The sequence below is a fragment of the Lissotriton vulgaris genome, chromosome 3_1, assembly GCF_964263255.1.
Source record: "Lissotriton vulgaris chromosome 3_1, aLisVul1.2, whole genome shotgun sequence".
Lineage (NCBI taxonomy): Eukaryota > Metazoa > Chordata > Amphibia > Caudata > Salamandridae > Lissotriton > Lissotriton vulgaris.
The window spans coordinates 834259718-834283257 of NC_141689.1; the positions used below are offsets into that span (position 1 = coordinate 834259718).

A 23540-nucleotide genomic window follows, 5' to 3' on the forward strand; every position below is an offset into this window, starting at 1 on the left:
TGAGACAGAAAGCTTCCAGTGTAAAGTAACTCTTAACTGCCCGTGCAAATAAATAGGGTGGCTGTGGATGGCACTAGATTGTGGCCTCTCACCTGAATCAGCTCTGGAACGTGGACCTGCCTTTCCAAATGCAGTCTTCATTCATCTGTATGTAAGTGAGCAGCTAGGCTGCTGGACTAGGGTCAAAATATAACTATTCCAACCTGGCAGGCTTCCTTTGTCACCTGGGAAAAGTGGGCTACTTTTCCGGCGCCATCACCAATCACCGCATTCTAGCTGTGCAGGATGAACCATTTACAAAGCATATCACTGAAAAGACAAATGAATAATATATATTTTATTATGAAGAATTTAGAGACAAGTAAGAGCAGGCAACTAGTAAGAAGCATTACAGACAAACCAGCAAAACTTACTGTATAAAACATCTCAATAAATAAATCCACTCATTTAAATAAAAAATACATATTCCGGTATACCACCCATCCAACTAAAATTCTATAGTGCAATATCATAATTTACTTCACAATACACTGATACGAATCATTGCATAAAGAGGTAATACAATGACATATCAACTAGAGAGTTTGATTGCAGATAGTATTGGGATTAACAATAAGAACGTTAGTTAATTACCTGTAAACTGTGGTTCTCCAGTATTGGTGTCTTTCATAGATTCACATGCTTGAATATTCCCCGTCGTCGAAGTGGGAGTCCCACGGTACATAAAATAGTAGTAAAATAAATAAATAAATAAATAAATATATATATATATATATATATATATATATATACACACACACACACATATAGAAAAATGATAATTATACATAAGAAATGTAATACATATAAAATATATAACTTAAAGTTAAAAGTACCATAGAACTGAAAAAGGCCCATAGAAGCCTTAAAGGGAGAATTCACTTTAGTAACATATCATAGTCATTATAATAGTCCACATTCCAGCCAATCAGGCAACAGTACCCTCTAGAACCTTCTCCTCAGAAGCTCAAGCCCTCAGATTTTCGTAGCACCAAAGTGACTAAGAATGCATGAGGAGAAGAGAGCTTCTGAGGGGAGGAAGGGTGAGTCGCATGTGAATCTATGAAAGACACCAATACTGGAGAACCACCGTTTACAGGTAAGTAACTAATGTTCTTCTCCAGTATTAGGGGTGTCTTTCATAGATTCACATGCTTGAATAAGAGTAGAAAGCAGTAAAATAATATAAGAGTCATAAAAGGCATTTCAAAACCAGGTAAGTTAAAACATAGTATAATTAATACAGCATACATTCAGACATATGGCAAAACCTTTTATGACAGGAGGCGGGAAGCAACAGAGGCTCACCTTAGTTAAAAAGATTTCGTAACACAGCTTGGCCCTCGGCAGCATCTGCTGCGTCCGTTGACTCCAGACAGTAGTGCCTCGTAAACGTGTGTCTGCTCGACCACGTAGCAGCTCTGCAGATCTGGCGCAGAGGCACTCCAGCAAAGAGGGCGGTAGATGATGCCACAGCCCTTGTCGAGTGTGCTCGCACCGGAGCAGAGAGGCTTGCCGACCCGGCAATGGCAGAAAGAGATGCCAGAAGAAATCCATCTAGTAATGGATTGTTTAGAGACTGGCTGTCCTTTGCAGATTCGGCCATAGGGCACAAAGAGCTGTTCTGATTTTCGAAAAGGAGCGGTGCGCTGGATGTAGAATTTCAGGCAACGGTTTAGATCCAAGGAATGCAGAGAACACTCAGCGGGAGACTGAGGGTTTGGGAAGAAAGTTTTGAGAATGACAGGCTCGTTCAGATGGAAATCTGAAGGAATTTTGAGAATAAATTTCGGATTTGTCCATAAAGTAACAGCGTCCTTGGAGAATTGAAGAAATGGAGGTTGGATTGTGCATGCTTGGATGTCACTTACTCGTCTTGATGATGTAAGTGCGAGTAGAAGAGCAACCTTCCATGTGAGGAATGTTAAGTCAGCTGAATGGATGTGTTCAAAAGGAGGTAGGAGGAGCGGAGATAAAACCAGATTCAAGCGCCACAAATGCGGCGGACGACGTATGGGCGGATACATTCGAAAGAGGCCTCTGAAGAACTGTCGAATGATCCGAGAGGAATACAGAGATGTGGTGCCATCAGGATGAAAGCGGGAAATTGCTGCCACAAAAACTTTATGAGTGGAATGAGAAAGTCCTGATTTCGCTAGAGATAAGAAAAAAAGCAGGATTTGCTCTGGCTTGGCGTGCATTGGATCAAGGGCTTCCTTGTGACACCAAACACAAAAACGCTTCCATTTCAATTGATATGTTTTAATGGTGGAAGGAGCACATGCATGAGCCAGCACTTTCCTGCACTCAGGAGTGATATTCAGACCTGCGAACTCACTGTGTTCAGGTTCAAAGCATGCAGTTGGAGATATGCCGGATCCGGATGGCAAATCCGTCCTTGGTTCATGGTGAGCAGGTGAGGCAGAGGGCGAAGAGGTATCTGATCGCACTGGGACAATAGGAGGAGGTCCTTGAACCACCGGCGATGTGGCCACCTGGGCCCAACCAGTATGACGTGGCATGGTTGAAGCTTCATCCTGTGCAGCAGGCGTGGAACGAGAGGGAGCGAGGGAAAAGCGTAGACTAATTCGCTCAACCAATTGATCGAAAACGCATTCCCGCTCGACTCTGTGGGGATGCCGACTTGCAAAGCGTAGGCATTTGCGGTTGGTTGGGGTCGCAAACAGATCCATCTGTGGTTGGCCCCACTAGCGAAAGATGTACTCCAGAGTGGGTTGGTGGAGTTCCCACTCGTGATTGTCTGCCAGAGATCTGCTGAGACAGTCGGCAAGGGTGTTGGAGACGCCCGGCACGTGAACTGCTGTGTGGTGAACCTGGTGTTGAATCGCCCAATTCCAGATCTCTTGCGCCCGCTTGGAAAGCAGAAGAGATCTCGTACCTCCCTGCTTGTTGAGGTAGTGCATGCTGGTGGTGTTGTCTGTCCGCACCAGCAGCGATTGGCCTTGTATCAGCATCCGGAAATATTTCAGGGCAAGGAAGATGGCCAAGAGTTCTAGACGATTTATATGCCATGTGTGTTGAGCTGCAGTCCAATTGCCCTTGACTGACATTCCGTTGAGGTGTGCCCCCCAACCCTCCAAGGTAGCATCCGTTGTGAGGGTAAGCGTAGGAGCTGTTTCCTGGAAGGGTGGACCAGCGGCGATATTTGGAAGGTGAGCCCACCATTCCAAAGCTGTTTGATTGCGGGGGGTCAGGTGGAGTTTGTCGTTGAACGACCCAGATATTTGTTTCCATTGTTTGTCTACCTCCTCCTGTATGACTCATGTGAAGTCTGCAGTGCGGGATCAGATGTATGCAAGAGGAGGTCATATTCAGAAAAGATTTCAAGATCCGGATAGAAACTGACTTTTTTGATTTTAGAAAAGATATCCATCTTGAGTATGCGAAGTGGTCGCTCCTGTGATACAAAACACCTGTGCCAGAAGAGAATCGATTAAGGCCCCTAGAAAGATTCTCTGTTGTGAGGGGCGAATATGAGACTTTTCCTGATTGACAGAAAGGCCCAAGGTGCGGAAGAGTGACAGGCAAGTCTGAGTATGCTGTCTTGCTGTTTGACGTGTGTGTGCTTTTAACTTGCTTGCCAAACAGGGAATCACCATTGTATGGCAAATCAAGAATTCTCGCCTGCACCTCAGGTCGAAAAGCCGTAGATTAGAGCCAGCCCTGGCGTCGTAAAACAGCAGCTCCAGCAAGTTGCGTGATCCCTGTTGAAGAGATGTAAACAGCGCAATCAATCTCTGAAGAGATTGTCTCTCCTTCTTGGACTATCGTCTGGGCCTCGGCTCGGACGGACTCTGGGAGCTGGTCAATAAAGGCTGCGATATCTGACCTCATCAGGCGGTGGTATCTTCCCAGGATGGTCCGGGAGTTGGCCGCTCTGACCGTTGTGGCAGCCATGGTGGTGAATTTCTTGCCAATAAGAGTCTAATCGGCGCCCTTCCTGGTCTGGAGAAGAGGTTATCGGCGAGGCTGGACTCCTCGAACGTTTTTGGGCAGCCTGCGTTACGACGGAGTCCGCCTTAGGGTGTGAAACAAGGCATGCTGGAGAATCTGCAGGCGCCTTGTACTTTTTGTCCAGACGTGGTAACACAGCAGGGATGGAATTTGGTTGTGCCATAAGTTTAAGACCCTCTTGCCAAATAAAATCAATAATTGGGATGGTATGGGTTTGCTTGAGAGGTTGATCTTTGAAGTCATAGAGGAAGCAATCCGTTTGCTGCATCTCTAAGGTTAAATGGAAACGTTTGGCAGCAAGTACCATTAAATTATGAATGCTTCCGATGTACACCAGCGGGGAAAGCAAAGGCGATGTCGTGGCGTAGATGGTGTTTGGGCTCTATAATCATCCAATCCGTGAGGACGTTATCTACATCCTGATCAGTGTCCTGTTGCACTTCCTCATCATCATCATCATCTGTATCCTGCTGTGGACGGACCGGCGATCGCAGTGTCTCCGTAGGTATTGATGCTGGCGCCACAGGTTGAGGAGTTGGAAAAGTAGGCGCAGATGGAGGGAACCTGCGATTATAATCGTCCAACATATGCTGCAGGTTGGTCACCAAGGAGGACGGTATCTGAGTCATTTGTTCCTCATGAGGTGCAGCAAAGCGAGCATCATCGACGGGAAAGAGAGCACACCCCTCCTCCTCATACTCTTCATCATCTTCTTGGAACTTTATATTGAGTTCAGATGGACTGGACGCAGGACGAAAGACGTCATTCACATATGAACTGTCATCAGAATCCTCTTCTGCCGACTCAAATAATTGTGTTGGAAGAGTAGTAGCATCAGTTATAGGACTCAGTGTAACTGGGAGTTTGACCACTGAAACTGTGACCACTGTGAAAGTAGTTGCAGTAGAAAGTGAATGGTGTGTCGTCGATGGTCCCGTCGACGAGGTGGCAGTGGAAACAAATGTAGATGGCAATGGAGCCGGCGGCGGAGACAATATCTTCTCCTTTGCTTCATAGACGTAGATTTGCGTGCCGTTGATGGAGCCGTCGATAAAAAGGAAGTAGTCGTCATGGATTTCACTGTCGACAAGGCAGTCGTCGACGAAAGTGGAATCGTCAGCGTAGACGGCCCGTCGACGAGGATATTGCCGTCGACGGGCTGGTGGCCGTCGACGAGGTCTTGGCCGTCGACTATGATGTGGCCGTCGACTATGATGTGGCCGTCGACTATGATGTGGCCGTCGACTAAGCTTTCGACGACGAATGCTTCTTAGCCACAGGCGTCGACGAGGCAGGTTTAATATCTTGAGATTAGAGGAAATAAATAGTCCCCACCTCTGGAAGCGTCGACGAGGTAGACGTCATCGTAGTCCTCGTGGACATAGAACACGTTGTCGTCAACGTTGGTACAGCGTCGACGGATCTCGTAGTCTTCGACGGACACGTCGACAGTCCCGTCGACGAGCTGGCGCCCGTTTTAGATGACGAGGGCACAGCTTGGGATTGCGACGCAAGAGAACCAGGTCCCGTAGGCGTGGAGGCTGGCAAATCCATTGGGGAGACAGATATAGAAGCGTCGACTAGCTTCTTTCTCTTCAGGAAAGGAGAAGGCACCTCAGTCTCTGACCCACGCTTAAGAGAGGCTTTAGAATGGAAAGAAGACACTTTCCATGTCAGAAACAGGATCTTCGGAAGTCTTCAACTTCTGTAGCCACAGAAGGAGACAGGCCTCTCTGTCTTTTAAAGTCTTTGAGGAGAAGGCCCTGCAAAACTTGCAGTTTTTAACTTCATGGTCCGGATAAAGACAGTAAATACACTTACTGTGAGGATCTTCATGAAAAAGGCGAAGCTTTCCACAGGATGAACAAGGTCTAAATAATGATTTTTTAGTTGTAGACATCTTGAGAGTTGAAATGAGCAAAAGAGTTGAAGAACTGAGCAGAGCTCAGGGAGACTCCCTTCACACGACGTGCTGTAGAAAATCTAAGGGCTTGAGCTTCTGAGGAGAAGGTTCTAGAGGGTGCTGTTGCCAGATTGGCTGGAATGTGGACTATTATAATGACTATGATATGTTACTAAAGTGAATTCTCCCTTTAAGGCTTCTATGGGCCTTTTTCAGTTCTATGGTACTTTTAACTTTACGTTATATATTTTATATGTATTACATTTCTTATGTACATGTATTATATATATTATACACAGAACTCCTCCACGCCGCTTCCAATCCAGCCAGGCGTTCACACAGGAGACGGACCACAGGATCAGTTGCAGGTTTTTCTTTATTTTGGCAAAACCAGCTGGAAAAAGTGCATTACGTGTTTCGGGCTACGTAAGCCCTTGCTCACATGCAACAATTGTATGTAACATTTTCATTTTTATTGGTGATCTCCCAGCCCTGCCCTCTAATCAGATCATGTGACCATAGACAACATCTCAATTGTTGTAGTTCTAACTGTGCAAATACGCAAAACAAAGAAATGAAAGTCAGCATTTCTAAATAAGAAAAAAACTTTAACATCTTTAAATATTACAGGATAAATCCCTGAAGATGAATAGCAAAAAAGCTATAAGCAAAGAATTCTTATTCATTTAACATTGCGTACATCACATATTAATAAGAAGGACTTGCATGGGACAGTGCATTTCCAAGTGAATATTTTAGTGCAAAACAATCCATGTCGAAAGTGCAGAACTAACTTTACTAATGTGTGTCAACATTTGAGAACTAAAGTGCTACAGTCAACGATAAAAACACCTGTATAAATATATAGATTTCATGCTATTAATATCATTTAAGAATATGATCATATTTCTTTATATATTAAAGCAAGATTAAAAGCCTTTTACATTAAATACAGAATTTATCATAAAAACTGTCTAAAAAACACCCTGTAACTAAAATTGTGTGATAAAAAAAGATTAAATAGTACAAAAATTGAAAACAGGATATTTTATATATTTACACCAGTTGAAGAAATAGAAGAACTGCAGAAATACCACTCCTGGCTAACAGGGAACCTGACTAGCCAGTTAAAAGATGTTAGAAACAATTTGAAACTATATGAGAATAATATATCTATACAAACTTCTATCTATTCATGTCTCCCCAGGTAACAGGGAACCTGACTACCTGGGGTTATTGAGGTCTGATCAAGGAGAACTGCCATACATATTATAAGAAACTATGCAGATCCTCTGTATTATTAAGACCATTGGGCCATTTGCTATCGTATTCTAGAATCATGCTAGACTCCAATTGTCTTAACTTGAGCTCCCTATTGCCTCCTCTCCGTGATTTCGGACCTGCTGCCACTACATAATATTTTAAGCAATTAATGTCTTTATTATGTTTAAGTTCGAAATGGTGAGCTACTGGGTACGTGGGATCGCTGTGTAGAATGGCTCTCAGATGTTGTAAGATCCTGCTGTGCACCTGCTGTTTGGTACTTCAGATGTAATTGAGACCACAGGTGCACGTCAGGACATACACAGCGAACTCCATCTTGCAGGTGTGGTTACCTACAATAGGAATTTCTTCCGAACTAAACGGGTTACAGTAATGGGTTTTATTGACACCAAATTTGCAGGCCCGACAACTGGAGCATTTACGAAAACCTGCAGCTGGTGCCAACCAGTTGGACTTCTGTTTTAATTCAGGACTCGGTTGGGCCAGAATTGCCCCCATGTTGCGTGCTCTGCGAAAAGTTACAATTGGTTTAGGTGGCAGGGTTGCTCCTAGTACATTGTCCGTAAGGACAATTGGCCAATTTTTATTGATTATCTTTCTGATGGCGTTCTCCTGATCGCTATAAGCTGCGATGAGTCTTGGACATGCATTTGAGTTTGCTGACTGATCTTGTGTGTTCGTATTACTATTTACAGATGTGTTGGGAAAGAGACTCTCACGGGTTATCATATTGGCTTTAGCCAAAGCCTGATCAAATGTGATATATGAGTACCCTCTATCTTTCAATCGGTCTCGCAGTTCCTTAACACATTTATCAAACTCCTCTACTGAGCTGCATATTCTTTTTAGACGCAGGATTCCCCAAATGGAATGCTATTTATTGTGTGTTTGGGGTGGAGGCTGGATGCATGAAGAGTGGCGTTTCCTGCGGTGGGTTTCCTAAAATGTGTGGTTTGTAGTTTCTCATGAACGTCAATATATACTTTGACATCAAGAAACTCTACCTGAGAAGCACTAATGTGTGATGTAAACCTCAGATTTAAGGAGTTGTTATTGATTTCATTGATAAATGAGACAGCTTCTGCATCATCTCCTTGCCACACAAAAATATCATCGATATACCGCAAGTACTTAACCACCTTCTCACTCATCCACGTCTTGTGTGTAACGTTGAGGACCCGTTCCTCCCACCAGCCCACGTGCAAGCACGCGTAGCTGGGGGAGAAACAGGCCCCCATCGCCACACCCCTCAGCTGTTTCCAAACTTCCTTACCAAATGCAAAATAGTTATTATTCAGACACCAGTCTATCAAGCTTAAAATCACCTTATTGTGCTCATGATATTCAATGGATCTTTGGCTCAAAAAGTGACTAGCAGCATTTAGGCCATCTGCATGTGCTATACTGGTGTAAAGGGATTCAACATCCAAAGTTATTAAAAGCATGTCTTCTTGCCATTCGATTGCATTAATTTTTAACAAGAAATCGCTAGTATCGCGCACATAGCTAGGCAAGTTCTTCACATGATCTTGTAAGAAAAAGTCAATATATTGTCCCACATTTTCTCCTGCACTCCCAATGGCAGAGATTATAGCCTGCCAGGTATGAGGGAAATGTTTTTGTGGATTTTTGGAATTAAATAAAAAACTGGTAACACGGGGAACTCCTTGTGCATGAATTTAAACTCTCCTCCTGAAATAAAGCCTTCCCTGCGCCACTTCGACAGGAGTTTCAATAGCATATCATTGGCTTTTAGATAATCCTTGTTGTTAGATTTACTATAACAAACAGTATCATGGAGTTGTCTTAAGGCCTCAGTAGTATATTGTACCTTGGGCCATAGCACAATGTTTCCATCTTTGTCCGCAGTTTTTACCACGATGTCAGGATTTGAGCTTAACTTTTTCATTAATGTGAAGTAATTTGCCTGTCGTTGATTATAAGCTTTTCTTTTGCAATAGGTAGTTTTTTTATGCAAAGCTTTGATTTCTGTAATGATGCAATCATGGAATGTATCTAAAGCATCTTTGGCCATTATTGGAACAAAATTAGACTTGCCTTTGAATGGAGTGACTCCAGCGCCTTTCTGTGTCATATGTATTTTGCCAAGTCTTCTTTGGGTACTTATATCCACGTCAGGACCCATGGGTTGAGAATCAGTTGCCGAATCCAAGTCATGTATATCCAGTAGAGTTACGACATCAGCGGCTGAAACTGAAGGTATGTCATTGCCAACCGGCATTGGAGTAGAGGCAATGGTATTTTTTAGGGACTGCAGAGTGAAGAATTTTTTGAGCTTTAACTTTCAGATGAAACAAAAAACATCAACTCTTGTAGGTGCATATTTGAAGGATTGTGCCGGACAAAAGTGGAGGCCAAAAGAGAGTAATTGTTCTTCTTCTTTCGATAAAGTTACATTAGATAAATTGATGACAGAATTACTTATTGTTTTTTCTTGTTCTTCTGCCATGTTTGTTTCTTCTTGTTTTTTTGTCTTTTTCTTCTCTCTCGTCTTTTTTGTTTCTTCGTTTGTTGCTGCATTCTTTTGTCGCAGTCGAAGGGTTCGCAGTCTTTCCGTGACTAAAAAAATCTAACTCTTGTTCCAGATTTAAAATAGTTCCTGGTTGGTCATTTCTCACAGATCCACTACTTGAAGCACTAGAGATACTCAATGATCTGTTCGAATCCAGGCTAGATGTCTCGTCATCCTTACTTCCACTCGCAGTTTCAGCGACATTGCCTTGTGGAAAAGGTGGTTTATTACCTTTTGCACTGAACTGCTGGCGTTTGATGTCGTTATATTTTCTTGCGAATGTAAATATTTGTCCATTCGCGTAATCTACCTGATCACGAGCGAATTTACTGACTTTTCGGACTTTGATTCTGTCCTCATGTTTTCTGAGTCTGTCCATCATTAAATCTTTTAATTTTTTATTACTCTCAGTTTCAGGGATTTTATCCACTTCCTCTTGAATGGTTTCAATTATTTTAAGGATTTCTTCTCGGTCGATGGCTGCATGTTTAATGAGAATGTGTACTAGATTCATTGATGCAGCTAAATTGCTTTGCCCCCATTCTTTTAAAAGTTGAGCACTCGGATTTTCGAAACTTGGAGCGAGCATGATGCGGAGACATCGGGGAACCCGCCCGGCCGCCGCATATTTAGTTAGGGAATAATGCTCCCACCATTTAGTGATCTCAAGCCGCTTCTGTTTTTCGAGATCTTTATATAGTTTCTTGATGGTACTTTCTTCTAACAGAGACGGGGGCCTTTTGAGTAACAACTCCCGATACAGAAATCTGTTCAAACAGTTCTTCAGCTTCAACTGCTCGGACACGGAACGCTTCCGCAGACATGCCTAAATCCAGCTGTATTTTGTATATGCCAATAGTTAAATGCACCGCTAATATTTTGCTTGCGGCGCTTGTTGAAAAAAATGATCCCACACACGGTGTTACTTTCCCACCTTTGCTCTGCCGTTTACGACTCACCACGCCGACTCGGCTCCAAACAACACGCAGAGTCCTCCGACCCGTATCCGTTTGTGCTTCTGTCGTACGCAGTTGGAATCTGTCAGGCTGCAAAAGGGAGCGTCTGTAAAATTCCTAACAGGATTCAAAGTTTCGGTAGCTTGAGAAACAAACGCCACTTCAGGGAAAGGGGTCCGTAACCGGAAGCAAGCTCACTCCCGTATTGTATACACAGAACTCCTCCACGCCGCTTCCAATCCAGCCGGACCAGCGAGGCGTTCACACAGGAGACGGACCACAGGATCAGTTACAGGTTTTTCTTTATTTTGGCAAAACCAGCTGGAAAAAGTGCATTACGCGTTTCGGGCTACGTAAGCCCTTGCTCATATGCAACAATTGTATGTAACATTTTAATTTTTATTGGTGATCTCCCAGCCCTGCCCTCTGATCAGATCATGTGACTATAGACATAGACAACATCTCAATTGTTGTAGTTCTAACAGTGCAAATACGCAAAACAAAGAAATGAAAGTCAGCATTTCTAAATAAGAAAAAAACTTTGACGTCATCAGCAGTGCATTGCAGGTGCGCAAGTTATAGTGAGTCCAACTAACTATAACGTGGGAATTTCAATGGTTTTATGCCAGTAAAATTTCCAGCTAACTAAAACTGGTGTGAAACCTATGTTTTTTTCAGTGAATTTAATAGGTTTTTTAAATGCTAATTCCTAACTATAACTGGTGTGAAACCTATGTTTTTTTCAGTGAATTTCATAGACTTTTTAAATGCTAATTCCTAACAATATATAAGGCCCCAAACCTATGTTTTTTCCAGTGAATTTCAAAATTTTGTTAATAGCAAATGTCTATAGCTATGAAATGTAATATTTTTGAAAATGAATGAATCCTATATTATATTTGTATTTATTTTTATTTTTTTTGCCGTGGAGCGCTCCCGGGGCGCGCCTCGATGAGGGCCCCGGAAAGCGTAGTCATTTGAAGCGCCCCGGGTCGCGCACCGGGGAGCGTCCCGTTGGCGCCAATGCCGCGGCTGAAAACATCATTGTGACGTACCGCGTAGCCGCGTCCACGTAATACGCACGGCGTAAACGCACCCGGAAGCACTCGAGCGCATACGATCGTGCAACGTAAGCATCCGACACGTTCACGCGACGCGCCCGGGGGCACGTCGCGTGAGCGCGTCGGGTCATGTGACCTGAAAATAACCCTTTTAATTGGTGCAGAAAAGTTTGTTTCATAATGATGAAACCCCTGGTCTTGTGACCTGAAAATAACACTTCTCATTGGTTCAGGACATTTTTGTTTTCCAAATGATGAAAGCCCCCACCTTTTTTCCTTATTCTGACCTTGTCCTTTGACTGAGGAAGACCGGTTTTGAAATCTTTGAGGTATATTTTGTACTTTGAAATGGCTACAGTAGCAGCATCAGCTGGAGCATCTGCACCACCACCACCACCAAGAGGACCACCACAACATCACATTGGTGGTCAAGAAGAAGAGGAGGAGGAGGAAGAGGAGGTGGGGAGGAGGAGGAGGTGGCTGGAAGAACACAATACCCCATACCAACCCAAGCCACACATTGTATGGGAGTTTTTTTCCATCCCTGAGGGAAAAAAGAAAGTGAATGCGGCAAAGGTGACTTGCCTTATCTGTGACATGGAACTTTCAAGGGGTAACCCAAATAAAAAATATTCATTTGGGAATAATACCATGATTAGGCACATGCAGCGCAAGCATCCGAACAACTATGCTGCCGCAGAGATGAGAGAACTGGCCAGCAACCCTCCCCAATCTACACACAGCACCTCCAAACGAAAACAACCAACTCCATCGGGACCAGAGACAAGGGAGACAATCCCTTGCATACAACCACGGTTTGGAGAATTTAGGGTCACATGTATTTTTTGTGGTAAGACCATCTCCTATGGTGAGCAGAGCCTAAAGCTCATCCTCCTTGCTGGTGACAACCACAATTGCCCCAAATAACCCTAATTTTTTCCTTATTTTTTATTACTCCAGTTGAGCCATTTTCAATTCCCTGTTTTTTGTTTCTCCCCATAAAAATAACAAAAAAAATACAAAGTAGTTCATAAAAGCCAAAAAAAGTACAAAATGTTCAAAAAACATAATAAAAATATAAAACAAAAAGAAGAAAAAAAAGTTATTTTTAGAACTACCTCCAAATTATAAAAAACGCTACATTTTTTTTAAAACTATCATTCTTTTTTCCTCATGGAACGCTCCCCGGTACGCTCCGCGTTGTGCGTACCGGGCGCTCCCCCGCGCAAATCAAAAAAAAATTACCCCGCGGGGCCCTTTTATAGCCCCCACATCAAACCTAGGGGGTCAAGGGAGGGGGGGGGGGGGTCTACTCTGCCCCCTTATGGTCATTTCCCCCTTTGTTTTTGCCACCTTGTGTCTCGATCCTACCGAGACACAAGATGGCGGCTGATCCGGACTGTTTTGAATGTTTATAGACACCCGAGAGCCAATCAGCTTTCCGTGCGCACCTCTCATGGCGCGCCCGGAGCGCGCCCCGGTGTGCGTACCGGGGCGCGGCCATAGATATATATATTTTTTTTAACCTAAATTACTCAAAAACCACTGGAGCACATTTGAGACATAGCAAAGGCACATCGGGCTACCAGTCCCAACAATTTTGCCAAGTTTGGTGGAAATCCATTCAGCCGTTCGGGCTAAAAGTGAGGTCGACCGCCCTATGGAAATTAACATGGGGAAAACATGTTTTGGGACCCCCCTTTTATCTCGGCCCCCGCTTGACGAATCCCCCCCCCAAACTTTCAAGGAAGGACCGGAGCTTCGCGAGGCAAATTTGAGGAAATTTTCAGGCAGATTCGTCAACCGGCGCCAAAGTTATTCACAATAGAATTTTGAGATTTTGCATTGAAAAAAATCCTAACTATACCTACCTACTGGCGAATATATATATATATATATATATATATATATATATATATATATATATATATATATATATATATATATATATATATATATATTTTACTACTATTTCATGTACCGTGGGACTCCCACTTCGACAACGTGGAATATTCAAGCATGTGAATCTATGAAGGACACCCCGAATACTGGAGAAAAAAGGATTCTCACAGAGATAGGTGATTTTTAGAAGAGAACTGTAACTTGCATGTCTGCGAGAACTAAGACTGGTATGAGCAACACACAATCATGTGATACCATAATCCTGAAAACAACTCGGTTAGCAAAATTCAGATGCGTCATCTGCATAGACATGGAATTTAATTCCCAGTCTTTCTCAGTGCAATATAAAACAAGCATTTGCAATGCAATAGGTCTCGCATTAATTAAGTTTGAGCAATTGGCATTGCTAAATATTGCAACACGAATTGCAACAAAAGTCTATAAATTGTATCTTAGTTAATTCATTTTTGTATCAATGGTGGCATGCTGCGCTTTTGATGAATATGTTTAAAAGTAAAGTGCGCCATACTGCGATTGCTACAATAGTTAATTGTGGATGCGTTAACAATTGATGTGTGCACTGATGGCTGGTGGGGTGTGTGCCTGGTGGAAGTGTGCACTGTTGGCTGGGTAGTGTGTGTGCCTGGTGGAAGTGTCCACTGCCAGCTGGGTGGTGTGTGTGCCTGTAGAATGTATGCACTGATGGCTGGTGGTGTCGGTGCCTGGTGGAAGCGTGCACTGCCGGCTGGTGGTGTGTGTGCCTGTTGAAAGCCTGCACTGACACCTGGTGGTGTGTGTATGCCTGGTGAAAGCGTGCACGGACAGTTGGTGGTGTTTGTGCCTGGTGAAAGCGTGCACTGACGGCTGGTGGTGGCCGTGCCTGGTTAAAGTGTGCACAGACAGTGTGGTTGTGTGTGGTTTGCATGTGTGGCTTGCGTGTGTGGTTTGTGTGTGTGTGGTTTGTGTGTGTGTGTGTGGTTTGTGTGTGTGTGTGTGGTTTGTGTGTGTGTGTGGTTGTGGTCGTGTGTGTGTGTGGTTGTGGTCGTGTGTGTGTGTGGTTGTGGTCGTGTGTGTGTGTGTGTGGTTGTGGTCGTGTGTGTGTGTGTGTGGTTGTGGTCGTGTGTGTGTGTGTGTGGTTGTGGTCGTGTGTGTGTGTGTGTGGTTGTGGTCGTGTGTGTGTGTGTGTGGTTGTGGTCGTGTGTGTGTGTGTGGTTGTGGTCGTGTGTGTGTGTGTGGTTGTGGTCGTGTGTGTGTGTGTGGTCGTGTGTGTGGTCTTGTGTGTGTGTGGTCTTGTGTGTGTGTGGTCTTGTGTGTGTGGTCTTGTGTGTGTGTGGTCTTGTGTGTGTGTGGTCTTGTGTGTGTGTGGTCTTGTGTGTGTGTGGTCTTGTGTGTGTGTGGTCTTGTGTGTGTGTGGTCTTGTGTGTGTGTGGTCTTGTGTGTGTGTGGTCTTGTGTGTGTGTGTGGTCTTGTGTGTGTGGTCTTGTGTGTGTGGTCTTGTGTGTGTGGTCTTGTGTGTGTGGTCTTGTGTGTGTGGTCTTGTGTGTGTGGTCTTGTGTGTGTGGTCTTGTGTGTGTGGTCTTGTGTGTGTGTGGTCTTGTGTGTGTGTGGTCTTGTGTGTGTGTGGTCTTGTGTGTGTGTGGTCTTGTGTGTGTGTGGTCTTGTGTGTGTGTGGTCTTGTGTGTGTGTGGTCTTGTGTGTGTGTGTGGTCTTGTGTGTGTGGTCTTGTGTGTGTGGTCTTGTGTGTGTGGTCTTGTGTGTGTGGTCTTGTGTGTGTGGTCTTGTGTGTGTGGTCTTGTGTGTGTGGTCTTGTGTGTGTGGTCTTGTGTGTGTGGTCTTGTGTGTGGTCTTGTGTGTGTGTGGTCTTGTGTGTGTGTGGTCTTGTGTGTGTGTGGTCTTGTGTGTGTGTGGTCTTGTGTGTGTGTGGTCTTGTGTGTGTGTGGTCTTGTGTGTGTGTGGTCTTGTGTGTGTGTGGTCTTGTGTGTGTGTGGTCTTGTGTGTGTGTGGTCTTGTGTGTGTGGTCTTGTGTGTGTGTGGTCGTGTGTGTGTGGTCTTGTGTGTGTGTGGTCTTGTGTGTGTGTGGTCTTGTGTGTGTGTGGTCTTGTGTGTGTGTGGTCTTGTGTGTGTGTGGTCTTGTGTGTGTGTGGTCTTGTGTGTGTGTGGTCTTGTGTGTGTGGTCTTGTGTGTGTGGTCTTGTGTGTGTGGTCTTGTATGTGTGGTCTTGTATGTGTGGTCTTGTATGTGTGGTCTTGTATGTGTGGTCTTGTATGTGTGGTCTTGTATGTGTGGTCTTGTATGTGTGGTCTTGTATGTGTGGTCTTGTGTATGTGTGGTCTTGTGTATGTGTGGTCTTGTGTATGTGTGGTCTTGTGTATGTGTGGTCTTGTGTATGTGGTCTTGTGTGTGTGGTCTTGTGTGTGTGGTCTTGTGTGTGGTGTGGTTGTGTGTGGTGTGGTTGTGTGTGGTTGTGTGTGGTGTGGCTGTGAGTGGTGTGGCTGTGAGTGGTGTGGCTGTGAGTGGTGTGGCTGTGTGTGGTGTGGCTGTGTGTGGTGTGGCTGTGTGTGGTGTGGCTGTGTGTGGTGTGGCTGTGTGTGGTGTGGCTGTGTGTGGTGTGGCTGTGTGTGTGGTGTGGTTGTGTGTGTGGTGTGGTTGTGTGTAGTGTGGTTGTGTGTGTGGTGTGGTTGTGTGTAGTGTGGCTGTGCGTGTGGTGTGGTTGTGTGTGTGGGGAGGCTGTGTGTAGGGAGGCTGTGTGTGTTGAGGCTGTGTGTGTTGAGGCTGTGTGTGTTGAGGCTGTGTGTGTTGAGGCTGTGTGTGTTGAGGCTGTGTGTGTTGAGGCTGTGTGTGTTGAGGCTGTGTGTGTTGAGGCTGTGTGTGTTGAGGCTGTGTGTGTGGAGGCTGTGTGTGTGGAGGCAGTGTCTGGGCATAACTGAAAACATATGGGCTTTGGTGTGCGCAACAGACGCCAATAGGCCATGGGCGGAGCAATGCACCCGCCTTTGGCCTATTGCGTGCTCTGTTACAAAAAAACACGCATGCAAAGCCCAATAGCGGAACCAAACAGGAAAAGCACACGCACGAGCATGTGCGATTCCAGGGTCCGTTTTCAAACCACGGAGAAAAGGGCTCTCGCCTGTGCGAGCAATGCTGCGCAGTGCAACACGCAGGGTGCAAGCCTAAAAAAGGAATACAATTTCAAAAATATATTTTACAAGTCTGTAAAGACATTACTTGCAGTAAAAAGTAAAGCAGGAAACCACAAAACCTGATATTTCTTCACCCACTGAAGATTAATATTTTTTGGGGTGTTTTATATGCTTTAATCCAAGTGACAGGAAACTGGCTCATGAGATGTTAGGAATAGCAATTTTTATTTCTTTGTTATTTCAAATCATAAAATCATGGATATCTATTAACAAACATTTTGAAATGAAATGAATTGTTCACCAGCAAACGCAGGCGAAACTTGTGACGACTCACCAGTTTAAGGGATTTCTACGACAAAGCACAGGGATTCAAAGGATTTCACTCAATCTACTCCTTAGGCCAATTAGGCAAGTAGATAAAACAAGCAGTGATAAAGCCAATACGTTTGCCATTTGCATAATTCACACTCATATGTACGAACAATAGCTATACAATGACACAGATCAAACTTTCACACACAAATGCAGAGCAATACACTCACAGATATCCATGGAAACTCCAGGAAAGACCCATTCACACAGCCCTGCAGCAATGACCAACGACTATCCGAGAATCAATAGCTGCCCATGTAAATCATGAACATAAGTGGTCCAAAGAAGTATTGTGCCTCAATGACCTGAGGATTGAATGAACATTAATAGGCCCAGGAAGCAAATGAACATAAATGGCACCAACAGTAATGGTCCTCACTGATCTCTAGCAGTAACTGAGGTCGATGGAATGATCAGGAATGGCCTGACGTAGTAATAAATACAATGGTCAAAACCAAAGTCTGATAATAGAAAAGCCAAACAATGCAAGAGAGATTTCCTATTTAAATATTGCAGTGTATGCACAACAACATACCTCTACAGTGTGTGCTACAATTTCCATGGGATGCCGTTAGGAAACATAAAAGAGGATTATGCCATCTAAATATTGCATGCATAAATTGCATTGAAGTGCCGAGTGGACTGTTTTTGTAGCCATCAATGTTATGCTTTGTTTGGCTTCCTTGCTCAAGATGTAGAACACTATGAAGTGAAGTAGCGTGCTTTACATATGATAAATAAAACCGTTTGCACGGTTTATCTTTGCTTTTGTCAAACAGTTGGTTAATTGTAGTCATTGAGGTCATTTCAACGTCAGATCTCATGACATCTACCCGACATTCTAGTGTATCCTATGGAACAATTAATCAGTGCCACAGATAAGTTCAATTTCAAAAGTCCTAATTACCTGTGCATTATAAATATACATTCCTCTGTAAATAACATCAGTTGACCAGCATTTCAGTTTATTCTCGGTGTTGTCTTTCAAAAGAGTCTGTTGTTAAAACCACTAGTGTATTACTACACCAAACGTCTGTCAAAAAGACAGAAACAAAAAAGTGCATTAAACAGTATTCGGTAGCAAATACATTTGTCAACGTATTTTTTGCTTGAACACGGACCTGTCTCTTCACACTGTACTACCGTGTGAGACGCAGCTTTGGCACTCCTCACCCGGTAAAGAGACATGATCACATTGAATAGGAAGGTGAGCTGAAAACCAGGGCACTGTGTAGGTTTCTACGTCGTAATTGGTGGACATATCCTGAGAATACCATATAAAGTGCCCCAGGAAGCAGCTGTGGGGGACTTTTCGTTTTCTATTATGAACGCAGGTGCGCTGTTCGCACGGTGCCATGGGCCCAAAGCTCAGTGGGGCTCCTCCGCAATGGCGGAGGAGCGTCGCCTCACTGCCTGGCTCAGAGCCAGCAAATGTAAAATAAAACAATGTTCTTGCATCTTTGTATCTTACATTTGCCAGCTCTCAGCCAGTGGTGTTGGGAGGGGCGGGCCGAGGCATGTGAGGGGGAGGAGGAGTGCTAGTGCACTCCACTCCCTAAATGCTTGTGTGTTTGGCCGGAACTCTCAGGCTGACCAAAACACATATGGGCACTTAGGTTCTCTCATGCCCAGCTGCATTGAGCAGCTGGGCTGTAGAAACCCCACGCACTCCCTGGTGTGAGCAGGGCGTCTTTTCTGTTTGATCAAACCAATCCCTGAGCTGCAGAGCAGGGATTGGAAAAGGAATCTATCCCAGGGGCTGCTGGGACCAGGCAGGAAGAGGAGAGGCGCAACGAGACCAGATGTTGGAGGCGGCCAGCTGCTAAAAGGTAACTTTTCCCTTTCTCCAATATTGTATTCTCCTACAACCGCCTACCCCTTTTATCCCGCCAACCCCGACCCCAACCCCCGTAATGCCACCCTCCTCACTAACCTTTGTTTATGGCGGCCGCTGCTGCCAAAGCTCCACCCTCTTTCCATGTCTGCCTCTCTCGGGCCTTGGCCCATCATACTCTGAAAATTACATAGTGGAATATATTCCAATACTGGGATAAGAAGCTAACAAATAAATGTATACTTACTTCCTTCAACCGACCTACAAGCAAGACGGGAATGGTCAGTAATTGGAGAACCAAGTTGCATAAATATAACTTCCATTCACTCCATATTCAGATTAAAAGCTGCACGTCTTGACTATATACTTTTAAAACTGTAGAAAGGAGCACTATAACTGAGACACAAAGTTTAGCAGCTCAAACAGACAGCAGGACGGGAAGCTTTTACTTACTGTGGAAATTGTTGGAGCAACCTCAGTACAAAAGAAAGTTCATCAACATTAAACAAAAAAAGTATAAAAATAGCCATATGAACAAGCCTTTAACAATTTAGATAAAGCGTTGTTAAGGCAAACGTTTGAGGAGTGCCGATTCTGAAGACATTTACACCAAGTAAATAAGATTTTAGCAAATACTAACTTTCGTTCAACAGGGAAGGACAGTAACACCGATTATGAAATCCGTCTTTCCTTCAGGAGATGCAAAGTCGCCAGTCACCAAGCCATTCCTCTGTATCATTTCCAAATTTCGTGAGAGGTATGTGTGCCAACCTTCGTAGAAGGATTTTAAGGCAAGCGATTTCTGATGGAGGTGCGAGGAGATTGTCCTGTGCTTTTAGGATCACTGTAGCTCACTAGCTATGTACTTCAATTGATTGACATTATGAAAAGAGACAACAGCCTCAGTGTAAAAGCATAAAAACAAGCACCTTTTAATGTGTTAAAAAGCTAAATAGTAATGAATGGAGAACTAAGTTGATTAAATTTAGTGTCGTCAGGGATGTGGGAAGTCACCTAAAGGACACGATACGGAGACGGTATAACTGACAAGCATTTACAATGCAATGGACTCAGCATCATTAAAAGGTAGAGCTATTGGCATTGCTCATGACATTTCTTTTTTTTTTTTGTAAATCATAAATAAATGGCATTGTCATTTATATTGCCAATAGCTTAATCGTTAAATAAATGGCATTGTCATTTACAATGCCAATAGCTACACCCCTACACAGAGCCACCCACACATAGCGCCACCTACAAAAAAAGCTATCCACACAAAGCCACACACACACAGAGCCACAGACACACACACACCCAGAGCCCCACACACACCCAGAGCCACATACACACACGGGAAGCAAGCACAGCGAGGGGGGCAGGGGAGCAAGCACAGCCAGAGGGCAGGGGAGCAAGCACAGCGAGGGGGCAGGGGAGCAAGCACAGCGAGGGGGCAGGGGAGCAAGCACAGCGAGGGGAGCAAGCACAGCCAGGGGGCAGGGAAGCAAGCACAGCCAGGGGGCAGGGAAGCAAGCACAGCCAGGGGGCAGGGAAGCAAGCACAGCCAGGGGGCAGGGAAGCAAGCACAGCCAGGGGGCAGGGAAGCAAGCACAGCCAGGGGGCAGGGAAGCAAGCACAGCCTATCTTATCGGAGCGGGGGAGAAGCACCGGCGCCCAAATTTTTGTGGCCTGAGAGGGGAAACGCCATTACGCCTCGCGCTCTCACGCTTCTCACTGACCTTGGAGCCACGCGCCTGTGCGCCTCGCACTCAGTACGCACGATTTGAACCACAATGGAACTCTCCTCTTTCAAGAAAAAAATAAAAACATGGCTCTTCCAGCAAGCCGAACAGGACATTCACGGTTATTGCCGGCTGCCTGATTAAGCGCTAGGACACACTTTTGAGTAGCTATGTGCTACACATCTCTCGCCAACAGAACATAAAATTCCTCCTCCTATCAGTTCCCCTTTGCAAGTTATTTAAGACTTTAAAAAAAACCCATAAAGAAATTATAGTATGATTGGTAGGATGATTATATGTGCCCTTGGTTTTGCATTCGAAATGTTTAATTGAAAAGGCATTGGTTGTACTGGAACAGCTTTCGACTGAGTGAACAAAACGTCTCTGAGCACCGGTTCAGACGTTGCGCTGCAGTTTTGCTTTCTGTTGAGGGATGCATTTTTACCTCAACCCATGTTTTTGTTGGGCAGGCAGCGCGTGGGCTCGAGGGGAAGGGGCGATCTAGAAGTGGAAACGTGGTCGCCTTTCAGTGAAGAATGAAGGAACGCAGCCCGGGGCTGATAAGTCAGAGTTTTCCCTCTTGGCTGCTAGCACGTACTGTATGGCCCCAGGGCGTGGTGGCCGAGGCTGGAATAGTTTCATTTGAACGGTGGAGTGCTGCTCTGCTACCGGAGCGTGTGGGAGGCGGCGAGCGCACGCGTTGTGTTTGTGTCGGGGAAATTAAGCGCCCAGTCCACGCTGGAGTTAACTTCCCCTGGAATGGTCCGGCTGTCACATTCTCTGTTCAGAAGCGCCGCTTTATCTAGCTAGGGCTGCCTCGGGCAGCTTGGACTCTGACAAACGGTGTTTCTCAAAAATTCTTTGGTGTTAGTTGCTTTTGCCACCTATTCAGTTTGCTGCACTCTTCTTGTTAAGCCCGTCTGTGGCAGTGATTAATTTAGCCAGTGCACTAGCCAAAGTGGCATGTAAGATCACAGTTATATAATAATGTATAAAGAGTACCCTTTGGCGTCATATTTTATTTCCTAAGTGGAATACAGGATTTGATTGGTCCACAGATCTGCAGTGTACTGTAGTCAGTTCGAGGACAAAATTATGATGTTTCTATCTTATTCATTTTTCACGTTCGTAATGCTGGTGCAGAGCTATCATGTTGTTACACTCTTTCCATGAGAGGATCATTCAGTCTTGGCTTTGTAACATACATTTCTTAGCGTTATGGTAAAGTGCCACTTGCTGTACGTTCCCTGTTTAAATACATGAAGGTAAGCAGCAGGAAACAACGTGATGTGAGCAAAATTAAAATAAAATTGACCAAACTCCTCAGACTTAACTGAAGACAACTTGAGAGCTCTGCTGAAGTGCCTAATTGACTCGAACAAATGAATAGTATTTTAACTATTGTCAATTAGCACATACATTTGGAAGAGTTCAACAACAATGCCACACATGAACCAGAGGCTGGGCCGCCACCCCTGAGATGGAGGGAGTTGTAGGTGTCTTCGTAGACGTTCACCACATGCTGACAGCTCTGTGCTGAAAGTGACTGCTCAGGGTCCTGTGCAGGGGCACAGCAGCCTGTTCATTTTCTTCAGGCATCGATCATCTTTTAGACTGTCTGCATAAGATTTGTGATGTTACTTTACCTGGTATAGCCAATAAAATTAGTGCCTCACGTGCTCTCAAATAATGGGATAGGCCTGTACCGCACGGATTGGTGCACTTCCTATGCGCTCTGCACTAACGCTAGTGTTGAGTCCAAATCGGTGATACTTATTTCTTTTACCAATGTAAGGATGAGAGGCTGAGTAGCTATTGAGGGATTTAAAGCAGAGGCATTCTTGTTAGAAGCCGTTCTCTTTAGCCGCATTATTTCTTGTAAAATACTTTAAGTTCCTTCTTCAATGCTTTTTCAATAATTTAACTTCCCCTAAATGTGCAGAAGGATTTAAGGGTGCCCCGAGGGGGTACAGTACAGCTCTGGCCTTGGACTCGGGATGCTGGTCTTGTCGAGCTGGTCCGGTTTGGGGCAGACGTCCTCTCTGGCAGGCAGATTCCCCTAGAGGCAGCAGCTGCACGGAGCGGCCTGTACTTAAGTATAGTGCGGCTCTCGGGTGCGGCGCGGCCTCGAGGACAAGGTGCGGGCAAAATGGTACGCTTCAGGCGTATGGGGGCAAATGGTACGCTCAGGCGTACGTCGCGAACCTCCACCCACTTCCAGGCGATGCAGTTTGTTAGTACGCCTCCAGCGTACTCGGGGCACTTAGCGCACACGGAGTGTGGGGCGTCCTTGGCAGGCAGGTGCGAGGCGCACAGAGGGGGATGGTACACATGTACGGGCCAAAGGTGCGAGGTGCACAGAGGGTGTCATTGGTGTCCTTTAAGTGGTGTTGTGTGAAGGGTAGGCAGGGCTGCACTGAATCATACCTGCCAGCAGACGTGCTCACGACTAGACTTTTTCCGGCGGCGTCGGGGGGGAAAAGGCAGAACAAAAGCGCCACCATTTTTGCGATTCGGGGGCGTGTATTTAGCAGTTGAGTGACAGATGACGTCACAGATTAAAAACTGGAAAAAAAAGCCCCCGAATCTCAAAAAGACGGGGCTTGAACCGAGTGACGCCCCTCTCCTCCAATGGCTGGCCAGCATTTACGAGGCCAGCCAATGGAGAAGAGGGGCGAGTTCAAGCCCCCATACTGCCAAAACATAAAATCTCGGACTCCGCCCACTGCGTGGGACGCTAGTCCGAGACCTAATAAACGATCCCCCCCACCAGGAGACCCCCTCATCCATTAGTTGGTGACA

General features: G+C 45.0%; 1 protein-coding gene across 8 annotated transcripts in view; it reads right to left on the minus strand.

The window, feature by feature from the left end:
- The window catches only part of SPIN1 (spindlin 1), a 295500-nt gene that overhangs the window by 116402 nt on the left and 155558 nt on the right, over nt 1-23540 (minus strand). For 6 of the 8 annotated variants that reach the window (XM_086961148.1, XM_086961143.1, XM_086961149.1 and 3 more), the window contains exon 2: nt 93-309. In XM_086961148.1, coding sequence (XP_086817274.1) covers nt 93-141 — 49 coding nt within the window. In that variant the 5' untranslated portion in view covers nt 142-309. Of the gene's footprint in view, nt 1-92; nt 310-18072; nt 18199-23540 lie in introns of those variants that run through there. The other 2 variants (XM_086961150.1, XM_086961145.1) reach the window with 1 other exon arrangement.